The sequence below is a fragment of the Rhinoraja longicauda genome, chromosome 8, assembly GCF_053455715.1.
Source record: "Rhinoraja longicauda isolate Sanriku21f chromosome 8, sRhiLon1.1, whole genome shotgun sequence".
NCBI lineage: Eukaryota > Metazoa > Chordata > Chondrichthyes > Rajiformes > Arhynchobatidae > Rhinoraja > Rhinoraja longicauda.
In genome coordinates, this window is record NC_135960.1 from 28,006,749 (window position 1) to 28,029,891 (window position 23,143).

General features: G+C 43.4%; 2 protein-coding genes across 3 annotated transcripts in view; one reads left to right on the forward strand and one right to left on the reverse strand.

The window, feature by feature from the left end:
• LOC144596145 (protein mono-ADP-ribosyltransferase PARP9-like) overlaps positions 1 to 10,235 on the reverse strand; it is a 42,006-nt gene extending 31,771 nt beyond the window's left edge. The window contains exons 1-5 of the mRNA XM_078404321.1: positions 10,043 to 10,235; positions 9,623 to 9,747; positions 6,525 to 6,555; positions 3,619 to 3,705; positions 393 to 1,318 (exon numbers count right to left, since the gene is read on the reverse strand). Coding sequence (XP_078260447.1) covers positions 393 to 1,318; positions 3,619 to 3,705; positions 6,525 to 6,555; positions 9,623 to 9,747; positions 10,043 to 10,235 — 1,362 coding nt within the window. The remainder of the gene's footprint in view (positions 1 to 392; positions 1,319 to 3,618; positions 3,706 to 6,524; positions 6,556 to 9,622; positions 9,748 to 10,042) is intronic.
• A 6,431-nt stretch (positions 10,236 to 16,666) lies between these two features.
• LOC144595801 (protein mono-ADP-ribosyltransferase PARP14-like) overlaps positions 16,667 to 23,143 on the forward strand; it is a 44,104-nt gene continuing 37,627 nt past the window's right edge. For both annotated transcript variants that reach the window (XM_078403478.1, XM_078403477.1), the window contains exons 1-3: positions 16,667 to 17,201; positions 22,430 to 22,572; positions 22,668 to 22,707. In XM_078403478.1, coding sequence (XP_078259604.1) covers positions 17,009 to 17,201; positions 22,430 to 22,572; positions 22,668 to 22,707 — 376 coding nt within the window. In that variant the 5' untranslated portion in view covers positions 16,667 to 17,008. The remainder of the gene's footprint in view (positions 17,202 to 22,429; positions 22,573 to 22,667; positions 22,708 to 23,143) is intronic.

Here is a 23,143-nt window from a genome sequence, read left to right on the forward strand (position 1 = left end):
CAGTTCACCTTGCACGGATAGTATTTAAGTCCATGTCATAGCTTGTATAGCTCTAGAATAATGAGGGATGTTACAATATTGAATCAAATGTGGAGTTATTGCAAATTAATTGGGTTAAGTAACATGGTAATATGTCTAAGTAACCTGAGTAATAACAAAGGTGAAGTTGTACAAACCTTAGTTTGAGTGTTTCTTTGCTAGACATGTCAGTTGATATCCTATAGAGGCGATACGGTCAACAATATCCTGAAATAGGATGACTAGTGCAAATCTTTAAAATCTTTTCAATAACAACAGGGTTGCTTTATTCTATTGTAATAAATCAGTAGATTATATCAAGATATCTTTATGGCTTAAACATTTTTAAATAAATGAATTTAAACGGGACATACGTTCTGTTCTTCTATATTTTCTCTCTTGATTTCCAAATGAAGATGCTGGATTTCAAATATATCACGTATGCAGTTTGGAACATAAGCCATGCTGAGCAAACGTTTTTGGTCTGTATGTCCAAATATACTGTTACATGCACTTTCCATTGCTATAGTTATTGCCTCATTAGAGTTCACAAAACTGACCTGTTTCAAAGAGTCTGTGCTTTGCCACATTGCATAAAAAGATTTAACTGTATTTACTATCAACTCTGCACATCTTTGCAATGGGAAATTATGTTCAGCACTCACTGCAGGAATGGCAATTGAAGTCATTCCTAACTCATTTGCTAGCACAAGGCTGTTTCTGATGGAATAAATAAGCAGACGGTCACTTTCTTCATTTGGATGCACATTCCAAACAGGTCCCACGGCATGAATAACCTTTTTACATGGAAGTTTTCCAGCTCCTGTGACAACTGCAGTACCTACTGGTACTGCACCATGCGATTGGACAAGGTTTTCACATTCAGCTTCATATTCCTGGCCAGCTTGCTTTGACAGAGCATGGGAAACTCCATGATGAGGCTTCAAATATTCATTGGTACTATTCACTATTGCATCTACTTCATGTTGTATTAGGTCATCCAAGCAGACACAAATACAAAACCCTTCTGGCAGGACCTTCAGATATCTGACTCCAGTAGGCAAGGAAGTCATTATAGACAATGATTTGTCAATAGGAATTGAAAATGTAGCAGCTGATTCTTTCCTACTTGCTGGCTGTAGGTTTTCATTTGTACAGATTGCAGCATTACAGTCAAATTTCAATTTAATGATTTCACACAACAGGGATCTATTATCTTCAACAAACTTGACAAAATAATTTTCAAGTGGAATCTCGATGCACATTTCTTGCTGCCTCACGTCTTTAATGCCGTGTTCACCTACTAAGAAAACAGTAATTAAAACCAACCTTCCTGGAATTAGTAGCTTTCCATCTAACCTGTTCTACACAGATGTACTATTTTAGGCATCTAGTCATAGTATTTCTAACTCTTTAGGTTTTTTGTAGTGTCCTAGAAATAGCCAAAAGATAAATCAGAAAAAACACTTTAGTCCAGTGAGAGGAAAATAAATCTGGAAAGTGCACTCCAAACATCAGCCATGATTCATCATGTGCGATGCAATCATCTTCCCAACTAATCACAGACGCAGCTCGCTTTTGAAAGTATATGGTAAATCATCCAACAAACTCTATAGAGATTTAGGCGGCACAGAGACACAGCTTGGAAAGCTGCTGCCTCACAGTGCCATAAACCCGAGTTTGATCCTCCTGTCCTTGGGTGCTGTCTGTGTGGAGTTTGTGCATTCTCCCTGTGACTGCGTGGATTTCCTCCGGGTGCTCTAGTTTCTTCCCACATCCCAAAGACAAACAGGTTTTTAGGTTAATTGGACACTGTAAATTAAGGCTAGTTTGTAGGGAGTGGATGTGAAAGTGCGAAAACATAGAACTAATGTGAACGGGTGATTGATGGTCAGCATGGACTCAGTGGACCGAAGAGTCTATTTCCAGGCTGCATCTCTAAAACTAAAAACAAAAAAGTCCGTTCCCAAGGTCAACCATTAGTTGGAAGAGGAAAGGCAGTCTTGCGTAGATACAAAAATGATTCCCCAATCCCTCCTGAAATAATTATACAGAATACACACAAAGTAGTCTTTCAATCACTTCATAAACATCAAATTACTTCTTATTTTGTGTTTCTCTCATCTATTCTCCAAGATTCAAACCCATGGATGAAAATAATCTCCCCATCTGCGAACATGTAACTAAATCTTAGTACTTTTCGCCATATTTCGACTCATTTAATCAACTTAATAAGACACCGTCTTCTTTTCCCGATAGATGGGTTGGGCATTTCTGACAACTTCATCTCTGCTCAGGTGATCATATAGAGGCATAGAAACAGCATATAAACAGGCCCTTCAGCCCACTACATCTATTCTGAACATCATGCCTATCATTATTAATCCCACTTGCCTGCATTAATTCCATATCCCTCAATGCTCTGCTCCTTCAACAACCTAATTAGCTGCCTCTTAAACGTTCTGATTGATCCTCTTCTACCACCTCCTCTGGCAGCTCATTTCGCAAATAATACTGCCATTTGTGTGAAAAATGTTCCCCTCTAAATCACATCCCTCTCACATTAACTATATGCCCTCTAGTTTTAGACATCATTGCATGTAAAACAGACACTGGCTACCTATCCTTTAGGACACCTCATAATTGTGTATGCCTCTATCATATCACCTCTCAACTTCCTTTGCTCTGGCGAAAACAGATCCAGCCTACCCAATCTCTCCTGATAACTCAAACTGTCCAAAACAGGGTACAAGCTTGTGAATCTTTTAATCAAATTCTTTCTGGAGTGTGGTAACTGTGTCTCAGTACACATGACAAAAAAAACAATTTCAGAACTACACACAATGCTCCCAATTGTGGCCTGAGCAACATTTTATAGAACTGTAATACGATATTCTCAATGCCTTGGCCAATAAACGCAACCATGCCTTATGCCTTCCTTATCATCTTGCTAAGCTGTAGTCCCACTTTCAGGAAACTATACACTTGTACCCAAGGTCTCCCTGTTCAACAGCACTCCCCAGACCTCTCCCATTCAATGCATATGTCCTGCAATAGTTTAACTTTATGATCACTTTGAGCTTCTTTACTACAACTGAAATCAGACTAGGTCGCTGTGCTGAAATATCTCTGTCGGACGTGGCCATCTTTTTAGTTGAAGGATTAGTCAAGGATGCAAGTGTCAAGAGTTAAGGGGATTTTATTGTCATATGTCTAGTTATATGGGTAAGAAGCTCATAAAGATATGTCCTTTTCTTCCAAAATCCTCAGATGTTATCCAAGCTGAAAAATCTATTTTGTTTCTAATTAGTTTTAAATGACAACAATACAGCTTTTTGCCATCAAAGTTTAACGGCTAATGGTAAGTATTAGTCTTTCCTCTCACTTTATTATCTGATCATCATAGGATTGACACCTACTGTTCATTTCAGCTTATTATTATAGGTATCACTGCACTAACCTACAGGAACTAAAAGGTTCCATGTCCTATTCTTTTTCTGGGCCAAGAACGTTGGGACCAACAATTACCTATAACATTTTATAATTTTTAAGGAAATATGCAAAATCTTGGAGGCAATTGAGCTGAAATCTTAACTTTACCTTGCTGTCCCAAGTTGTCAGTTTCTAATTCATCGTCTAACATCTGGTCCTCTTCCAGAAACACAAGAGGTTCATTTTCATCACTGACTGTGAAAGCACATAGAAACAAAACTGCAACTTAACAGTGAATAGCCAATAAAGCAGCTGCAAGTTAGAATATCTTAGCATTGATGTTAATAAGCAAGGTGAAAAAACAGTTGGTTGGTGAATATTTTCTAAATTTCTAACGTTTGAAGACGGTGTAAAGAGTTCATTGGCTAGAAAGTTTGTTACAAAAGAAGGTGACTCACAGGTAAAGGCAGTTTAAAAAGAGCGCCAAGACCCAGGTTCAAGTGCTGTACTTGAATGGAGCTCGGAAAAGCAGGGTTTGAAAACAGAGTAAAGAGTTCATTGGCTGGAAAGTTTGTTACAAAAGAAGGTGACTCCCAGAAATGGCAGGCATGTTGGTGCAGTGTGTTTCCTGCAGGATGTGGGAAGGCAGTGACACCGCTGGAGCTTCTGGAAACTATACCTGCAGGAATTGTGTCCAGGTGCAGCTTCTGAATGAACGTGTTTGGGAACAGGAGAAGCAGCTGGAAGACCTCAGGGCCATCTGGGAAAATGAGAGTTTCCTGGACAGGACCTACAGTGAGGTTATCATTCCAAGGATACAGGAAAAGTGAAGGTGGGTGACTGTGAGAAAGGGGAGTACAAGTGGAGTGCAGGAGACCCCGGTGGCTGTGCCTAATGAAAACAGGTACACCCTCTTGGGAGCTGTTGGAGCAGAAGATGCTTCCAGTCCGAACGGCGGACAGGTTGATGGCTCCATTACTAATGATGAGACTCAACTGGTGAGACCGACGACGGACAGAGCCATAGTGGTGGGTGACTCCATTGTCCGAGGTGCGGACAGGAGATCCTGTGGTGGCAGGCGAGAGTCGAGGATGGTCTGTTGCCTCTCTGGTGCCAGGGTTCAAGATGTCACGGTCCAACTTCAGAACATCCTCGAGAGGGAAAGCGAACAGCCAGAAGTAGTTGTGCACGTGGGCACAAACGACGTCGGGAGGAAGAGGAAGGAGGTTCTGCAACGTGAGTTTAAAGAGATAGGAAGAAGACTGAAAAGCAGGACTTCTAGAGTGGTTATCTCTGGATTGCTTTCTGTACCTCGTGCTGGTGAGGGCAGGAACAGGGAGATAGGGGATCTGAATGTATGGCTGAGGGGCTGGTGCAGGGAGCAGGGATTTAGATTTATAGACCATTGGGATCTCTTCTGGGGTTAGGGTGACCTGTACAAAAGGGACGAGTTATACCTTAACTGGAGGGGGACCAACGTTCTGGCAGGCAGGTTTGCTAGTGCTACACGTGTGGGTTTAAACTAAATAGTGGGGGGGAGGGGTTGACAAATTGAAGTACAACGAGATCTGGGTGTCCTAGTTCATCAGTCACTGAAAGTAAGCATGCAGGTAGAGCAGGCAGTGAAGAAAGCTAATGGAATGTTGGCCTTCATAACAAGAGGAGTTGAGTATAGGAGCAAAGAGGTCCTTCTGCAGTTGTACAGGGCCCTAGTGAGATCACACCTGGAGTATTGTGTGCAGTTTTGGTCTCCAAATTTGAGGAAGGACATTCTTACTATTGAGGGAGTGCAGCGTAGGTTCACGAGGTTAATTCTCAGAATGGCGGGACTGTTGTATGTTGAAAGACTGGAGCGACTGGGCTTGTATACCCTGGAATTTAGAAGGATGAGAGGGGATCTTATTGAAACATAAAATTATTAAGGAATTGGACATGCTATAGGCAGGAAACATGTTCCCAATGTTGGGGGAGTCCCGAACCAGGGGCCACAGTTTAAGAATAAGGGGGAGGCCATTTAGAACAGAGATGAGGAAAAACCTTTTTACTCAGTGAGTTGTGAAGCTGTGGAACTCTCTGCCTCAGAAGGCAGTGGAGACCAATTCCCTGGATGCTTTCAAGAGAGAGTTAGATAGAGCTCTTAATGATAGCGGACAACCCCATTCTCTTGTCTTTGCCCCAAAACCCCTGACACCCTTTGACACCCTTACTAATCAAGAATTTGTCAATCTCTGCCTTAAAAATATCCATCGACTTGGCCTACAAAGCCGTCTGTGGCAATGGATTCCACAGATTCATCACGCACTGATTAAATAAATTCCTTCTCATCTCCTTTCTAAAGGTAAATCATTTTATTCTGAGGTTGTAGGCTCTGGTCCTAGACTCTCCCACCCATGGAAACATCCTCTCCACATTCACTCTATCCAGGCCTTTCACTACTCGGTAAGTTTCAATGAGGTCCCCCCCTCATCCTTCTAAACTCCAGTGAGTACAGGCGCAGTGCCGTCAAAAGCTCATCTCGTAAACCTCTTCTGGACCCTCTTCAACACCACCACACCCTTCCTCAGATACGTGGTCCAAAACTGCTCACAATACTCCAAATGCGGTGTGATCAGTGCCTTATAAAGCCTCAGCATTACACCCCTGATTGAAATGTCAAATGAAAGGACCATCGATGAAGATTCCAGATTTTGCTATGCTGCTGGAACCCCATCGGTAACTCAAAATGGGGGAAGACCCCTGCAAGTGTGGAGAAGGACGCTGCAATTTGCAAATTCCCGATCGCTTTTAGTAACTTATTTTTCCCTCTTGAAACGTAGGCATTTTCAACCCATCTTCTGTATTGTCAACACGAGGAATGTCATGCTCACAATGCAGTCTCCTCTACATCAGGGGAACCTAATTCAGACTGGCTGACTGCTTTGCAGTGCTTCCCCATTCAGGCAGCAAAGATAACATTGAACCTTCGGTTGCCTATCATTTTAATCCATTATCGCACTCCCACTGTGTTAGAATTACCTTCGGAATTAGAAAACAGAAGAGTATTCCTAAATTCTCTTGAACTGGGAATTACTTACTAGTACTCGCTGTGTCATCGACCCCAGGAATCTAACAATAAAAATTGGAATGAGAAACACTTAGAATAATAAACATAAAGTAACATCAATAAAAAAACACGGGATAGGTATCAACATTCGGTATTTCATAAACTTCGATCTTATTAATGGAGCAATAACTATCAGAGACATTATGTATCCACCTCATGCAAATGTATTTTACGAAGCTGGGAATCATTATCTCTGGAAGGTGTCCAAATCAAGCCCAATTTCAGCAACAGGTAATGAGAGAGGCAGTGGGGAGGAGATATTTACTCCAGTTGGAGTACTGAAGAAGGGTCTCGACCCGAATCGTCACCCATTCCTTCTCTCCCGAGATGCTGCCTGACCTGCTGAGTTACTCCAGCATTTTGTGAATAAATCGATTTGTACCAGCATCTGCAGTTATTTTCTTATACTACTGGAGTACTGGCCTGTGCCTGCACAAAGGCCCTCTGCTGGTTGGCAGCAGTAGTACTGCCACTGGTCAATATTCCCACCACATGTCCAAGGTGTCCACCTTAGTAGCTGGCACAGGAAATATCTACCCACCAATGTCTGACAAGGGTTTTATGCAAACTATTAGCTTTTGACAAATTTTTAAGTCAGTCCATGGTGAGCCAGTCAATTGCATCCCCTCTAGAAACGCAGGGAGTGAAAAGCATAGTTAGGGAGGGTTGTTTCTCTGCTTAGAGGCCTGTGACCAGCGGTGAACCACAGGAGATGGGGCTGGGTCCACTGTTGTTTGTTACCTACATGGATGGTCTGTGTAAGAATGTAGGTAAATCTGTAGATTACACCAAAAATTGTGGTGCAGAGGACAGTGAGGAAGGGCATCTAAATTCACACCAGGATCTAGATCAGTGGGGAAGGTGGATGAGGTATTGTCAAATGAGATTTAACTCTGACAAATGTGACTATTGCTATGTTTAACAAGGACAGGATTTGCACGTTAAATAGTGGAACCCAAGAGAGTGTCGTAGAATAGAGAGATCTGGGAGTACAGGTGCATGGTTCCCCGAAAGTGGCAACTCGGGGTGCTGAAGAAGGTGCTTTGCATACTCCCCTTCATTAGGAAGAGTACAGAGTATAAAAGTTGAGATATCACAATTCAGCTGTACAAGTTGTTGGCGAGTCCACATTTGGAGTACTGTGTGCAGTTCTGGTCGCTCAGTTATGGGAAGGTTATCTTTCAGTTGGAAAGGATGTGGAAGAGATTCAGCAGGATATTATTGAAACTTGAAGACTTGATCTGGCCGTATCAAGATGGGGAGAGGCTGGGACTTCTTTCTTTTTTTGGCTGACAAATGAGGTATACAAAATCAAGAGGGGCCTGGATAAAGTGGATGCTTGCAGTCTTTTCCCCCAGGATAGAGGATTCTAAATTTAGATGGCATATACTTAACGTGAGAGGGGAGAGAAAAGGAAGATAGACACAAAATGCTGGAGCAACTCAGCGGGACAGGCAGCATCTTTTTGGAGAGAAGGAATGGGTGACGTTTCGGGTCGAGAGCCTTCATCAGACTCAGGAAGTTCAGTGGACACTTTTTCATTTAGAGGGTGGTCTGTATTTGGAAAGAGCTGCCAAATGAAGCTGGAAAAACACTTAAAATTACAAATTTTAAAATATATTTGGACAGACCGTAAGTGATAGAAGTAGAATTGGGTCATTCGGCCCATCAAGTCTACTCCACCATTCAATCATGGCTGATCTATCTCTCCTTCCAAACCCCATTCTCCTGCCTTCGCCCCATAACCTCCGACACTCCAACTAATCAAGATTCTATCTATCTCTGCCTTAAATGTATCCACTGACTTTGCCTCCACAGCCTTCAGGGGCAAAGAATTCCACAGATTTACCACCCTCTGACTAAATAAATTCCTCCTCATCTCCTTCTTAAAAGAATGTCCTTTAATTCTGAGGCTATGATCTCTATCCCGAGACTCTCCACTCATGGGAACATCCTTTCAACATCCACTCTATCCAAGCCTTTCACTGTTCTGTACATTTCAATGAGGTCCCCCCTCATTCTTCTAAACTCCAGCAAATATAGGCCTAGTGCCTATATATGGATATATTGATAGGAAAGATTTAGAGGGATATGGGCCAAATTCAGATAAATGAAACTAACCCAAAACGCCAACCTGGTTGGCATGGACAAGGTGGGCCGAAGAGCCTGTTTCTATGCTACATAGCTTTATGATTTTAACCCTTCTCCTTATAGAAGAAATCTTTGCCCTCTCAATTCTTTTTTTTTTAGCAACATTCTTTCATTTTAGCATGCTTGCATCCAGAGATGGGCAGAGATCACTTTTTCCTTCTTTACATCCTTGGGCACAATTTTTTCACTATACTTTTGGATAGGCCAATAAGATATGGTGTTGGCATCATGTTCGGCACAGACATTGTAGGCTGAAAGGTCTGTTCAGGTAGTGTTCTATGTTCTATCCTTGCCCCCTTTATCATACCTAATATTTCATATTCATTATCCATAATAGTTTGATTATACCCTCTTTTGACAAGATCGGTATTAGTTTGCCTCCACAAAGGTGGTACCAATTTGTGCCTCAATTGCACTACTGTTTCTTTTGATCTCTTGTCATTATTACCTAGTTTGGACAGGTAGACACAAAATGCTGGAGTAACCCAGCAGGTCAGGCAGCATCTCTGGAGAAAAGGAATGGGTGATGTTTCGGATGGAGACCCTTCTTTGGAGTTTTTCCTGATTTTATTTGCTAATAATATTTTCATGGCCCCTCCTTTCCTATTTTCCTTGTTATTGCTCTGTCAAGTTCTATACTCATCTTGGTTTCTGCAGTATTGAGATCCAACCTGTTGTCATAAATTTCCATTTAAAAATTATTCCTACACTGAATGCTCCTTAACAACCAGTGGTTGTTGGGGAAAAGTGGCTACATTTAGCAGTCTTCTCTTTTTTAAATGGGAACATACTCGCTTTGAACTCACCACTGTCTCCATATGCCTCTCATTACCCAGATATTAATTTATCTTCAAAGGTATTTTCTAAATAAAAGCATCTAGAAATTATAACATGATTTCATTTCAAAGTAGGCATTACCTTTTGTGTGATTTTATCCCAACTCTTCGATTCCATAAAGATTTCTTTAGCTAGGATTTTGATCTTGAATGTAATTTCTTCATTTTTATATGGAACACGTGTAGTTGCAGCAATATTTCTTAACACTAGACAGAAGAGAAAATCTATTATCATGCTATTATTTGTATTAATTGAGGAACTGCTACAATACAAAAGTGTATTTTCATGAAAAATCATCAAAAGTAGACTATCACTTTAGTTCTGAGTTATGTCTTGCAAGAACTATAACGTCATCCTAACTGTTTTGTCAGAGTTATTGTCAGTGGTAAAAGCCATAATTTTTCATTCTGTTGCAAGTAGATTAATTTAAAAATAATGGACATAATAAATTCAGCAAAGTGATGAAATAGTATAACTCAATATGTCAAGATTAATATTGACCTTCTGTGGTTGTCTTGGTCAGGGTAACGAGAACTTCCCGAGTGCTAAGTTTCCGCAGTTCACATTTGGTGTGAAGACGATGGGCCTGGTTCTGAAAGTGATCTTCCAGGATGTCTTCCACATAATCAATGTGAGGATGTTGATCCCAGCTCACAATTAGTGAAGATCTACCGTCGGGAAATGAAACTGCCATCCTGTCCGAGTTCTACACACTGGATGCCCAAACAGCTCCACGGATGTCTTTCTGAAAGAGAAATGTCAACCTCGTGTCAATTGCTGTGCACAGGTCTGTATGCAAGGTGTTACGCGAACGAAGCAATGTCTAATTGGCAGAAACGTAGGCAAACACTCCCGATAGTTAATAACAAGGTGATAACTCCGTGTTGCACGGAGCTAATTTTGATTTGCAATCGGGGAACCTGCTAGAATGTAGTTTCGTTCGGTACTTCGGTACCGAATGACAAATAAAGCTCTGTTATACTGAGGTTCTGACTCAATTATGTGGCATCATCTAATTAACCAAAGGCGTAATCCCAGCGTTAGCAGATCACAACTCTGGTACTCGGGGGTCTCGGTCACCTTTGATCAGCATGTGGCTTTTTAGTCGCAACATTGATTAGATTTTTATTACCACACATGCGAACAACCCCCGTTACCTTTGACGATTGATGTTGCAACTGCGAAACTACTCTGAATAACTTTGTAAGTCGGCAGCATGCCAGTCTGTTCTTGGTAACATTACACGTCAGCATCATGCGATTATTACGCGAGTGAACGAGTAAAACACATTTATACATGGGACGGGTACACGGACACGTTTAGAGGGCTGTGGGTCAATTTGGGACGAGCTCGGTGTGGCAAGGACTAGTTGGGCCAGCGGGCCTTTTTCGTGCTGTCTGACTCGAGGTTCCTCCTCAAGAGTTAAGACCTGGTTTGGCAAACATTTTATTTGAGGAGACAAAATAATCAAGAGGTCGATTTTTCTCAGAGTGTTTTCGAGCGAAAGATCAGGAACACGATATAAATTCGTTTTTTCCAACCAAATACTTTTCTCCAATGGCAAAAGCTCGAGTCGAAAACTCCCCTGAAGTCAAATTAATTCCACCAACCTCGTTATTGATTTAATTTGATTGATTTAAAGATTTTTTTAAGATGGCCTCTTCTCTCTGATACTTTTGTAATATGAGAATGTTGAATTTGTTTAAAGTTACCAATTTTTTAAAAATCCATTCAATGCTTCAATGTCAGCACTAAAATATTGTTTACCGTATAGTAGGATTCACAAAAAGGTATTTCCAACTGTATAAAACATTAAAAACATTATAACTTAAAGCATTGATTGGGTCGCACATGAAGGATTGTGTGCAGATATGGACACCACATCATAAGAGGAATGCAATGACTTGCAGAAGAGATTGATCAAAATGTTGGATGGAATGGAACATGTCAGTTATAAAGAGGAATTGGAATAGGCTGGGTTTGTTTACTTTGGAACAAAGGAGGCCTGATAGAGATATATAAAACTATGAGGGTGATGGGTAGGGTAGATAGGGAGAAACCTTTTCCTTTGGTTAAGATGCCTAAAACCAGAGAGCTTTCGGATAAGGTGAGAGGTGCAAAGTTTAGAAGGGATCCAAGGGTAATTTTTCGAGAGAGAGTGGTTGGAATCAGGAACATGCTGGCTGTGGAGATGGTAGAGGCAGGTACTTTCACAATGTATAAGAACCATCTAAACAAGCACTTGATTTTCCAGAGCATAGAAGGTTATGTAATACACAAGAGTTAAGTACAATGGCCAGAGTGGGCATGGGGGGCTGAAGGATATAGAGTCACAGAGTGATAGTGTGGAAACAGGCCCTTCAGCCCAACATGCCCACACTGGCCAACATGTCCCAGCCATACTAGTCCCACCTGCCCGCATTTGTTCTATATTGCTCCAAACCTGTCCTGTCTGTTTCTTAAATGTCGGGATAGTCCCTGCCTCAACTACCTCCTCTGGCAGCTTGTTCCATACATCCACCACCCTTTGCGTGGAAAAGCTTACCCCTCAGATTCTTAAACATTATATTAAATTCTCCAATTTTCAGGAATTAACCTGCAAAAACATTCCCTCCCCTTTTATCCACCTTTCTTCCCTGTGCCCACCTGGATGTGCACTCTTTTCTTCCTTATTTGTTTTTGTGCTGTATGACTCTTCACTCTGAAGGAAAATGTGTAAATTTCAAATCCAATGATAGGAGGCATTTTGTTTCAGAAAATTGAATTTGATTCCAGATTTTGAATACTGAGTGCTGAGCACACTTAAATTGGAAGGTTAAAACAGTAATTATGACATGTTAAATGAAGTAAATTCTTTCATCCAAAATTTCATAAAAGAGAAGCAACTCTTGCACTGGTCATGATCAAATCATTGTTGCTAGAGACTGGGCACTTGGGACCAGAATCAAAGGAAATTAATATATTCAGGAAAGAAAATAAATTATTCATGTCAACGAACATGCTGTCATTGGGAAATAATCCAGAATGCTGGAGTAACTCAGCAGATCAGGCAGCATCTCCGGAGAACATGGATAGGTGACATTTTAGGGGGAGGGGGAAGAAGCTGAAAAAGAGGTGGCAGTGGGACAATAGAGGGGAGTTTTGATTGGCAGATGGTTAGACAAAGATTAATGGACAAAAGCTGTGAGACAAGGGCGGCACCGTGGCACAGCGTAGAGTTGCTGCCTTGCAGCGCTTACAGCGTCAGAGACTGGGGTTCGATCCCGGCCACGGGTGCTGCCTGTACGGAGTTTGTACCTTCTCCCCGTGACCTGCGTGGGTTTTCTCCAAGATCATTGGGATTCCTCCCACACTCCAAAGATGGATAGGTTTGTAGGTTAATTGGCTTGGTAAATGTAAAAATTGCCCCTAGTTTGTATAGGATAATGTTAATATGTGGGGATCGCTGTTCAGCGTGAGCCCAGTGGACTGAAGGGCCTGTTTCCATGCCGTATCTCTAAACTAAATTAAACAAAACAAGGATAGATGAGGAGTGACATGTGAGGCTAAGGAAAGAATTTAAATGGAAGGGGACAGGAGGAAGGCAGAAAAGGGTGCACATCCAGGTGGGGCACAGGGAATGGAGGGGATAAAGGGGTGGAGGGAATGTTTTAGCAGGTTAGTTACTGAAAATTGGAGAATTCAATGTTCATACCTTTGGTTTGTAAACTAATAATAATAATAATAATATATTCCTTTATTCGTCCCACACCGGGCAAAATTTTACCCAAGCAAAATATGAGATGCTGTTCCTTCAGTTTGTTTGTGACCCCACTCTGGCAATAGACAATAGACAATAGGTGCAGGAGTAGGCCATTCAGCCCTTCAAGCCAGCACCGCCATTCAATGCGATCATGGCTGATCACTCTCAATCAGTACCCCGTTCCTGCGTTCTCCCCATACCCCCTCACTCCGCTATCCTTAAGAGCTCTATCCAGCTCTCTCTTGAAAGCATCCAACGAACTGGCCTCCACTGCCTTCTGAGACAGAGAATTCCACACCTTCACCACTCTCTGACTGAAAAAGTTCTTCCTCATCTCCGTTCTAAATGGCCTACCCCTTATTCTTAAACTGTGGCCCCTTGTTCTGGACTCCCCCAACATTTGCGGCACGGGTGCGCAGCGGTAGAGTTGCTGCTTTACAGCGAATGCAGCGCCGGAGACTCAGGTTCGATCCTGACTACGGGTGCTGTACTGTAAGGAGTTTGTACGTTCTCCCCGTGACCTGCGTGGGTTTTCTCCGAGATCTTCGGTTTCCCCCCACACTCCAAAGACGTACAGGTATGTAGGTTAATTGACTGGGTAAATGTAAAAATTGTCCCTAGTGTGTGTAGGATAGTGTTAATAGTGTTAGTGTGCGGGGATCGCTGGGCGGCGCGGACTTGGTGGGCCGAAAAGGCCTGTTTCCGCGCTGTATATATATGATATGATATGATGATATTGGGAACATGTTTCCTGGCTCTAATGTGTCCAATCCCCTAATTATCTTATATGTTTCAATAAGATCCCCCCTCATCCTTCTAAATTCCAGTGTATACAAGCCCAATCGCTGCAGCCTTTCAACATACGACAGTCCCGCCATTCCGGGAATTAACCTAGTGAACCTACGCTGCACGCCCTCCATAGCAAGAATATCCTTCCTCAAATTTGGAGACCAAAACTGCACACAGTACTCCAGGTGCGGTCTCACCAGGGCCCGGTACAACTGTAGAAGGACCTCTTTGCTCCTATACTCAACTCCTCTTGTTATGAAGGCCAACATTCCATTGGCTTTCTTCACTGCCTGCTGTACCTGCATGCTTCCTTTCATTGACTGATGCACTAGGACACCCAGATCTCGTTGAACTCCCCCTCCTCCTAACTTGACACCATTCAGATAATAATCTGCCTTTCTATTTTTACTTCCAAAGTGAATAACCTCACACTTATCTACATTAAACTGCATCTGCCATGTATCCGCCCACTCACACAACCTGTCCAAGTCTCCCTGCAGCCTTATTGCATCTTCCTCACAATTCACACTACCCCCCAGCTTAGTATCATCTGCAAATTTGCTAATGTATCATCTGCAAATTTGCTAATGTATCATCTGCAAATTTGCCTCCTGGACCTTTCCGAGGCCCAGCACAGAAAGGTCAGTATGGGAATGGGAAGGGGAGTTAAAACAGTTAGCATCAGGGAGATCCATTAGGCCCTGGTGGACTGAGTGCATGTTTGTCGAAACGGTTGCCTAGTCTACACTTGATCACGTCAATGTAAAGGAGGTCACATTGGGAGCACCAAATTCAGGATTCAGGATATCTTTATTTGTCATCCAAAAAACAAGTTTTTTGGACGAAATTTAGTCACCCACAGTCCAACAATAAAAGCAGTAAAATAAGCAAATTACACAACCCCAACCAACACAAAAAAAAAGAACATCCATCACAGTGAGTCTCCTCCAGTCCCCTCCTCACTGTGATGGAAGGCAAGAATGTATTTTCTCTTCCCCTGCCGTCTTCTCCCGCGGTCAGGCTGGTGAAGTTGCCACGTTCCAGGCCGCGCCGGACGGTGAAAGGTCCGCAGCGGGCCGACCCAAGCCCCACGATCCAGGGCGGGCGGATGAGGTTGATGCAGTAGATGAGGTTAAAGGAGATGCACGTGAACCTTTGTCCCATATGGAAGTTCCTGGATGCATGTGACAGAGGAGATGTGGAGATAGGCATTACATCTCCTAAGGTTACAGAGGAAAGTACCTAAGGAAAGGGTGGTTTGGGTTTGAAGGGATGAGCGAACCAAGGAGTTGCAGGGATAGCGGTCGCTGCAGAAAGCAGAGGGGATGGGAAGATGCGGTTGTCAGAGAATGATGTGTTGCATGCGAAAGCTGGTGGGATGAAAGGTAGGAATCAGGAAACTCTATCCTTCAGTCTGGGGAGAGGTGGAGGGAGAGCAGAACTGCAGGACACCGAGGAGATGTGGGTGAGGGATCCATCTACAATGGCAGGGGAGAAAATACATTTACTAAAGAAAGAGGATATCTTGGATGTCCTAGAATGGAGAGCTTCATCCTGGGAAAATATGCAGTGGAGATGGAGAAATTGAGAGTAGGGTTTGGCATCTTTGCAAGAGATAGGGTGGAAGGATATGCAGTCCAGATAAATATGGGAGTCAATATTTTTATAGTAAATATCAGTCAATTGTCTATCCACTGTGATGGAGACAGAGAGATCAAGAAAGGGGAGAGAGGTGTCAGAGATAGACCAAGTGAATTTGTGGGCAGGGTGGAGTTTAGTGGTAAAGTTAAATGAAATGTAGTCAGTGCAGGAGGCAGCCCCAATGCAGTCATTGGTGCAGTGGAGAAAGAGTTGAGGAATGGTGCCAGTGTATGTTCGGAACAAGGACTGTCGATGTAACCAACATAAAAGGCAGGCATGGCTGGGGCCCATGCGAGTCCCCCTGGCTACACCTTTACCTTGAGGAAAGTGAGGGGAATCAAAGGAGAAGTTGCCAAGGGCGAGGACAAGTTCCATCAGGCAGAGGAGAGCGTGAGTAGAAAGGAACTGATTGGGACACTGTTGAGGGAACACTGAAGGGTCTTACGACCTTCCTGGTGGCAAATGGAGGCATAAAGGGATTGGACATCCATGGTAAATGTGAGGCAGTGGGGGTCTAGGTATTGAAAGTTATTGAAGAGTTGAAGGATTTGTGAAGTTACTCAGATGTGGGTCAGAGGGCACTGGACCAAGAGGGGATAACATGGATAAGATGGACCAAGGTATTTGGTGATAAGTTCTGTGGGGCAGGAGCAGGCAGAACCCACCACTCCTCTTCACAAATTATTCACCATTTTGCCTGACCTTAGACTCTTATCCCTTCTTAAACTTTCTGTCTTTATTCCTGGAGACTTCAGTAACTTCTCCTGCACTCCCCTTCATTTTAACCATCCATATATTTCCAATTTATTGACCCACCCCACCCATTTAGTTTAAAGCCCTGGTAACTATTTGCCAATCAGCCCCTCTCTAGGACCCAACGATCATTTGTCAGGCTTTGTCCCGTCCCCACCTTGCTTTTCCAACACCCAGCGACCTTCCCCCAATCAGACTAAACGGGTTGAGGCTGAAAACGTCGCCTATCCAAATTCTCGAATGATGTGGTTCAACCGGCTGAGTTGCTCCAGAACATTGCATTCTATTTATATGACCCTTTGCCCAAAATGAAACCTACGGAGATATGTAAACATTATCAAATTTAAAAGTGAATTTCAAAGTACAACGTGCTTTTTAGGTACGTTCAAAAGCTCATTTTGACTCTTAGGGGTATCAAAGGAAATAATAGTGTTAAATTACTTTCTATTTCAAATCAACCCAAAAGAGGCTCGTTTCTTGGAAAACGAAACTGATAGTAAAATCTCGGAGAGAGCAAGGTAGTTTCCATTCGCCGATGGAAGATGGCCGCAGAGGAAGCTTTCCCTTACCCTCTTATAGTCGAGGGCGAATGGGACCAGGACGTCGCCAAACTTTTGAAAAATAAGCTGCAGATTTATTTCCAAAGTAGGAAGCAATGTGACGGTGGAGAGTGCGTGGTGGAGTATGAAGATCTCGCCTCAAACCAGGCAGTGGTGCGCTTCGCCAATGACCAAAGTGCGTGAGTTCTTTTCGTGAACAGGGTTCACAAATTGTTACAATTCGCCTTTACACAAAATGAAGACAATAGTTATTTCAGAAACACGCTCGGTTGGGGTTCGCCAGAGCAATGCCACTTAAAAGGGCGAGGCTGTGTCAGTAACTGGGAAGGGAGAAGTCATTTGTCCTCCGGATATTGTCGCCTTGATAATAATATCTTTTAATGTTCTCAGATTTGAAGGAAAGGGAGGAGGGTCGATGTACTTGTTGTCCAGCAAAACTAGAAGAAAACTCCGTGCTATCACTTCCTCGTTTAGACTGCAAGGCCCGTGAAACAAATAAGTAACCGCAATGCCTCCGAAATATTTTGGCTGCGTACGTTACTTAAGAGACGAACGCAATATTTAGTCTGACCAATAGGCTATTTGTTTCTGGAACGGAATGTTGTTCCCCCCCCCCCCCCCCCCCAATTGTATCCTATATACTGAAGATAAACACAAAATACTGGAATAAGTAACTCAGTGGGACAGGCAGCATCTCTGAAGAGAAGGAATGGGTGACCTTTCGGGTTGGGACCCTTCTTGCCTGAGCCTCCATATTCCACCTCGGTTATTCCAACTCTGGTTCCAGGAATCCCAGTTCGGATTTGCCTGCGGATCCCATATACTAATTTATAAGGAAGGAATTTCCAATAGAAAGTGCTATTACTATTTTCTTTAAAGCATAATATATTGAAAAGTGGGATTGCCACAGAGCAAACAAAACCAATTTTATTTCGTACTTATGTGAAGGAAGCAAAAGTCCGATATTTCTAGTAGAGTACTTGTTTCATGTCTCGTTCTAATCACTCAACTTTGGGGGGGGGGGGGGGGGGGGTCTCCTGTGGTACCAGAATGGTGCCTGGATTTGGTAGTGGTTTCCATTTTGCTGCCAGATTGGGCATTTGCTCACCACATAACTGGTGTACATTTATCATGAGGGATGGTATTTCATTCCTTGACACCATCCACACAACGTGCTGTGGTTTATCATGTCTACCTAACAAAAAGTTTTGGTAGATCATTGATTCAGGTGATGCCTCCATCCCTTTGATCTCCCAGTCTTTCCAGTCAATACAAAATAGTTACCAAAGTAGGCATTCCTGATCATTCATGTGACATCCCCACATGTTTGACATCTTAAGTTGCCCCTTAGGAATGTGGTTCTGTAGGTTTTGAAGTGGCTGACGAGGGCAATGTGGGGGCAGGGCCGTTTAAGCTAGTGCGGGGTCCATAGCACATGTTATAAAGGGGCCCTAAATACGGGACAAGGTGACGTCACCGCCGTGTTCCCCACATGACCTCACCCAGCCAGCAGCCACGTGCTTCCATTCCACCAAATGGCGGCCACCCGGGCCGGGAGGTGGGTTGCTACGCAACCTCCATTAGGCGGCGCCCGTGTCTGGAGGTAGACACAAAATGCAGGAATAACTCAGTGGGTCAGGCAGCATCTCGGGAGAGAAGGAATGGGTGGCGTTTCGGGTCGAGACCCTTCCGAAGGGAGAAGGTCTCGACCTGAAAGGTCACCCGCTCCTCCAGAGATGCTGCCTGACCCACTGAGTTATTCCTGCATTTTGTGTCTACCTCCAGACACGGGCGCCGTTCCTCCTCCTCTCCCCGTCTGGCTCAGCGCCTTTCCCACGCCGACCAGAGTCCAGCGACATCGGCACAGCAACATGCTCTGGCCCCCCAAGGGCTGTCAGTGGGAGAGCCGCCGGTCTCTTCCTCCCCTCCCACCCCTGCTCCACCAATGGCGGCCGGGAGTCGGGTTGCTACACGACCTCCGTCAGGCGGCGTCCGGGTCTATAGCACGCTAATACAGGGATGTCCCAGCTAATTTTGCCAATTTAGCCCAAAATGCGGGACGTCCCGGCTAATACGGGACCGTTGCCAACCCTAGTTAGCCTACATTGTCTGGGCCTACAGTGTCATGGCCTACGGCGGCTAAATGTTTCTCTTATTATAATATTGCCTGTCCAATTGGGTGTTTTCAGCATTTTTTACATTTTTATTTCTCAATAAATCAAGTTTTGTTACTTTTTAAAAATAATTAACTTAATAAACTTTTAAACTTTAAATTTAAAAAAAACTTTAATAAATGCGCTCCGCCCCGCCGCCGGGAGGACAGGTGCCCCGCGCCTGACCTTCCTCCCATGGTACAGCGCGGCAGCAGAGGGTCGAACAAGGTGGCCGTTGCCGCCGTTCACCACTGAGCTGCCGCAGCAGGTGAGGTTTCCATGCCCGGGGCCCAGGTGAGCAGCTCCCTCTCCCCTTCCCTGTACCCCCTCGCTGGCCCACGGCCCTAGGGGACACTCCCCGGCCGTCATCGGGTCCACAGATCATCAGTTGGGGGAGGGTTGCCAGGTCCGCAGGAGAGACTTGCACCCAATGGGTTGCCGCGCCCGCGGGAGAGGTTTGTACGGAGGGTTGCCAGGCCCACAGGAGAGTTTGGATCAGTTGGGGGCGGGTTGTTGGGCCCGCAGGAGAGGTTTGCATCCAACGGAGGTTGGCGTGCCCACAGGAGACATTTGGACCCAACGGGTTCACGCCCGTCTATCATCTGAAAAACTTTTGAAGCAATTTGCAAAGTACCCAGTCCACTCAACAATTGCTTGGCTCATGAATATCATCTTTTAACAGCCAGAACCTTGAAGATGATTTCTCTGTTTACTTCTATTGTACAAGCGGGAGAACTGATCCTATAGTTACTTCGGAATTAGAAATACAGAACAGCAGATGCTGTTTTAACCAATGATATGCACAAAATGCTGGATTAATTCAGCGGGTCAGGCTACTTCTCTGGAGAAAAAGGATAGGTGATGTTTCGGGTCGGGACCCTTCTTCTGAAAGGGGCCTGATCTGAAACGTCATCTTTTTCTCCAGCGATGCTGTCTGACCAGTTGAGTTACTCTAGCGCTTTGTGTCTATCTATAATTATCTCATTCTTCCTGCTCATTAAATGCACCAGGTCTTGTTTTCTCACTGACTCCCAAGTGTGCCCTCAAACTGATGATTTAAATCACCAGGGATACAACTTTATTTTCCAGTGTATTTCATGTGTAAACAAAAATAAGTAATCAGGATTTATACCGTCACCCTGATTTGCACGGAGTCCTATCATTAACCAGGAAGCAAAAGCTGACACAGAGCTCATGAGAATATACTCAGGAAAATAACCTAAACCTTTGCCAAAGAGTTAGATTTTAATGGTTTCCCTAAAGATAGCAGAAAGCAGAAATGTTTAGAGAGACAATTCCAGAGTTTAAGGAAATTGTGATTTCCTTAACGGAAGCCGTTTTTTTGTGTGGATATTTCACCCTGATATATGTAAGTTGAATTTCCTTTATGCAATGGAACAAGAAAAAGCATTGTAATCTATCCAATCCTTTCCAGATTTACAAATAATGAGCCCAAATATGCTGCAATTCTTGGGTGGGAGGAGAGGGGAGGGGGAAGGGGACGAAACCAAAACTAACAGATTTCTAAGAAGACACAAGAGACTCCACATGTTGAAATCTGAAGCAACACACAAATTGCTGGAGAGACTCCGTGTGGGGAAAGGTAGAGTCGAAGTTTCAAGGTGAGACCATGCATGAGGACTGAGAGGCAGAGGGGTTAAAGCCTGGATAAAGAGAGGGGTGAGGCAGAGATTGGCAGGCCATAGGTGGAGCCAGATAAGGAAGAAGATGATGAGCTTAAAGTAGACCCGGGTGAGGGGGTCTTCCCTGCACACCTGGTTCCCACCAGACCTGGTTCCATTTATTACCTGTATTTGACAGGCTAGATATAGTGAGGATGTTTCTTCTGTCTGAGGAGTAGGGGATATGGGGAAAGGTTTTTTTTTTAAGAGGCAGGCCATTTAAAGTTAAGATGAGGAGAGATTTCTCCCATCAGTACTGTGAACCATTTGAACTTTCAGTTCTGTTTATTGTCACGTGTACTGAGGTACAGTGAAAAGCTTTTGTTGCTTGCTAATCTTGATCGGAGTTTGCTGGACATCATCTTGTACTAAACATTATTCACGTTATCCTCTCAAACCTTGGAGGGCTGTGGAAGCTCTGCCATCATGTGCATTCAAAACAGATTGATAGTTTTCTCAGTATTAGGGAAACACAAGATATGGGCAAACTGCTGGAAATGCCACCAAGATGGATCAGTCATGATGTTGAAGATTGGCAGAGCTGGCACAAAGGCCAAGTGGCCTATGCCACTCAGATTTCTTATGCATGTGAGATGTGCATAACTTGGGCGCCTATGATGTGTTCCAAAGAATCAGTGCTGAAACGATATGTATTGAATTGTATGTATCCGTGATGTGCTACTGACAGCACAGCTGCAGCACGAACCTGAATCGTGCCTCCTCACTCTGTGTGGAGTGGCTGCTGGTCAGGGCTAGTTTGGAGCAGGTCAGGGTGTGCTATCCAGCCGTTCAGCACTGAGGTACGGGTAGATTACATGCGAGTTCAGGCCATTTCCGGTGACTGGCAGTTGCTGCTCCATTCTCCTGTTGGATGTGAGTGAACCTCCTGTCTCCTCGTATTGGACCACATAGCTCTTCCTAATCAGCACAGGCCTGGCCATAGCAACCCTCACACTGAGCAATGGAATGATTAATTGCTGCTGGGACAGACAGAGGGGTTCACACCAGTTGCTGTGATGAAGAAGGTAATGGTTCACCAGGTTGCTGCCACACAAATGCCCAACAACCAAACTAAGTAAATATATTTTTAAAGTCCGACAGGTAAATAGTCAGAATTGATCAGACCAAGAGCACTTCAACAAATCGGACATCCTCCTTGCACAGAAGCAGGTGAATGTACCAGCTTTTTCGGGTCGTATTATTGTTAATAGGACCGACAGATGTTTTATCATATCATATCATATATATACAGCCGGAAACAGGCCTTTTCGGCCCTCCAAGTCCGTGCCGCCCAGTGATCCCCGTACATTAACACTATCCTACACCCACTAGGGACAATTTTTACATTTACCCAGCCAATTAACCTACATACCTGTACGTCTTTGGTCTTCTGTAACTAAACATTGACAGAGCAATGTGTTATAATACTGCATGAGACTGAGGAAAATAAATCTATTAATTTGTATTGTTCCCATTGATACATTTCAAAATATTTAGTTATTTCCTTAATACATGGTATGACCTTGACATAGTTTATTATTTATAATTGCTCCTATTGTTTGCTTTAGCAAGAAACAATGTATTGAAGAAGGAGACCCACCAGATTGATCTGCGAAAGAGAGGTATTATTCATTTTACCGTCAATCTTCCATCTAAGGCAGCTGCAGAAAGGGATGGGACAACAGCAGCAGCCCAGTCTCCAGGCCAGAATGTAAGTTTATATGTTTATTGTGTAAACTGTCACCATAAAATAAGATTTGATTTTTTCCCCCCAATTTTGACATTTTATGTTTTGTGTTTTGACAGAATACGGGTTGTGCAGGAAACCAGTCCGCTACAGGAACAGGTACGTACTTTTTTTAAATGTTAAAGAATGGATTCACTCAAAGTGACAATATTAACAAATTTTGAGAACAAAAGGGCTTGAAAAAGTATCTTTTCGCAAATGGAATATTGTTTAAGTGTTGACTTTAAAACCTTGATGTAAGATATGTGGAATTGAATGTCTGAGAAGTAGAAATAAATATAGTAAGTTTGATTCAATTAAAATATCTTGTATATGCATCAATCAATCTCATGGCAATTTGGATGGATCCAAAATGAGAGGAATATTTCACCATTATTTCTCTAAACCAGGAATGTCCAGATTTTTACCTTGTCAGAACCTGTGAACGAAGGGCCAAAATAATTACCTACAGGAAAATGTGCGGTTGTCAATTTTTAGAAGTAAAACAAAAAATAAATGCATTTTCTAACTGACAAGAGTCTCCTGAACTCTAAGT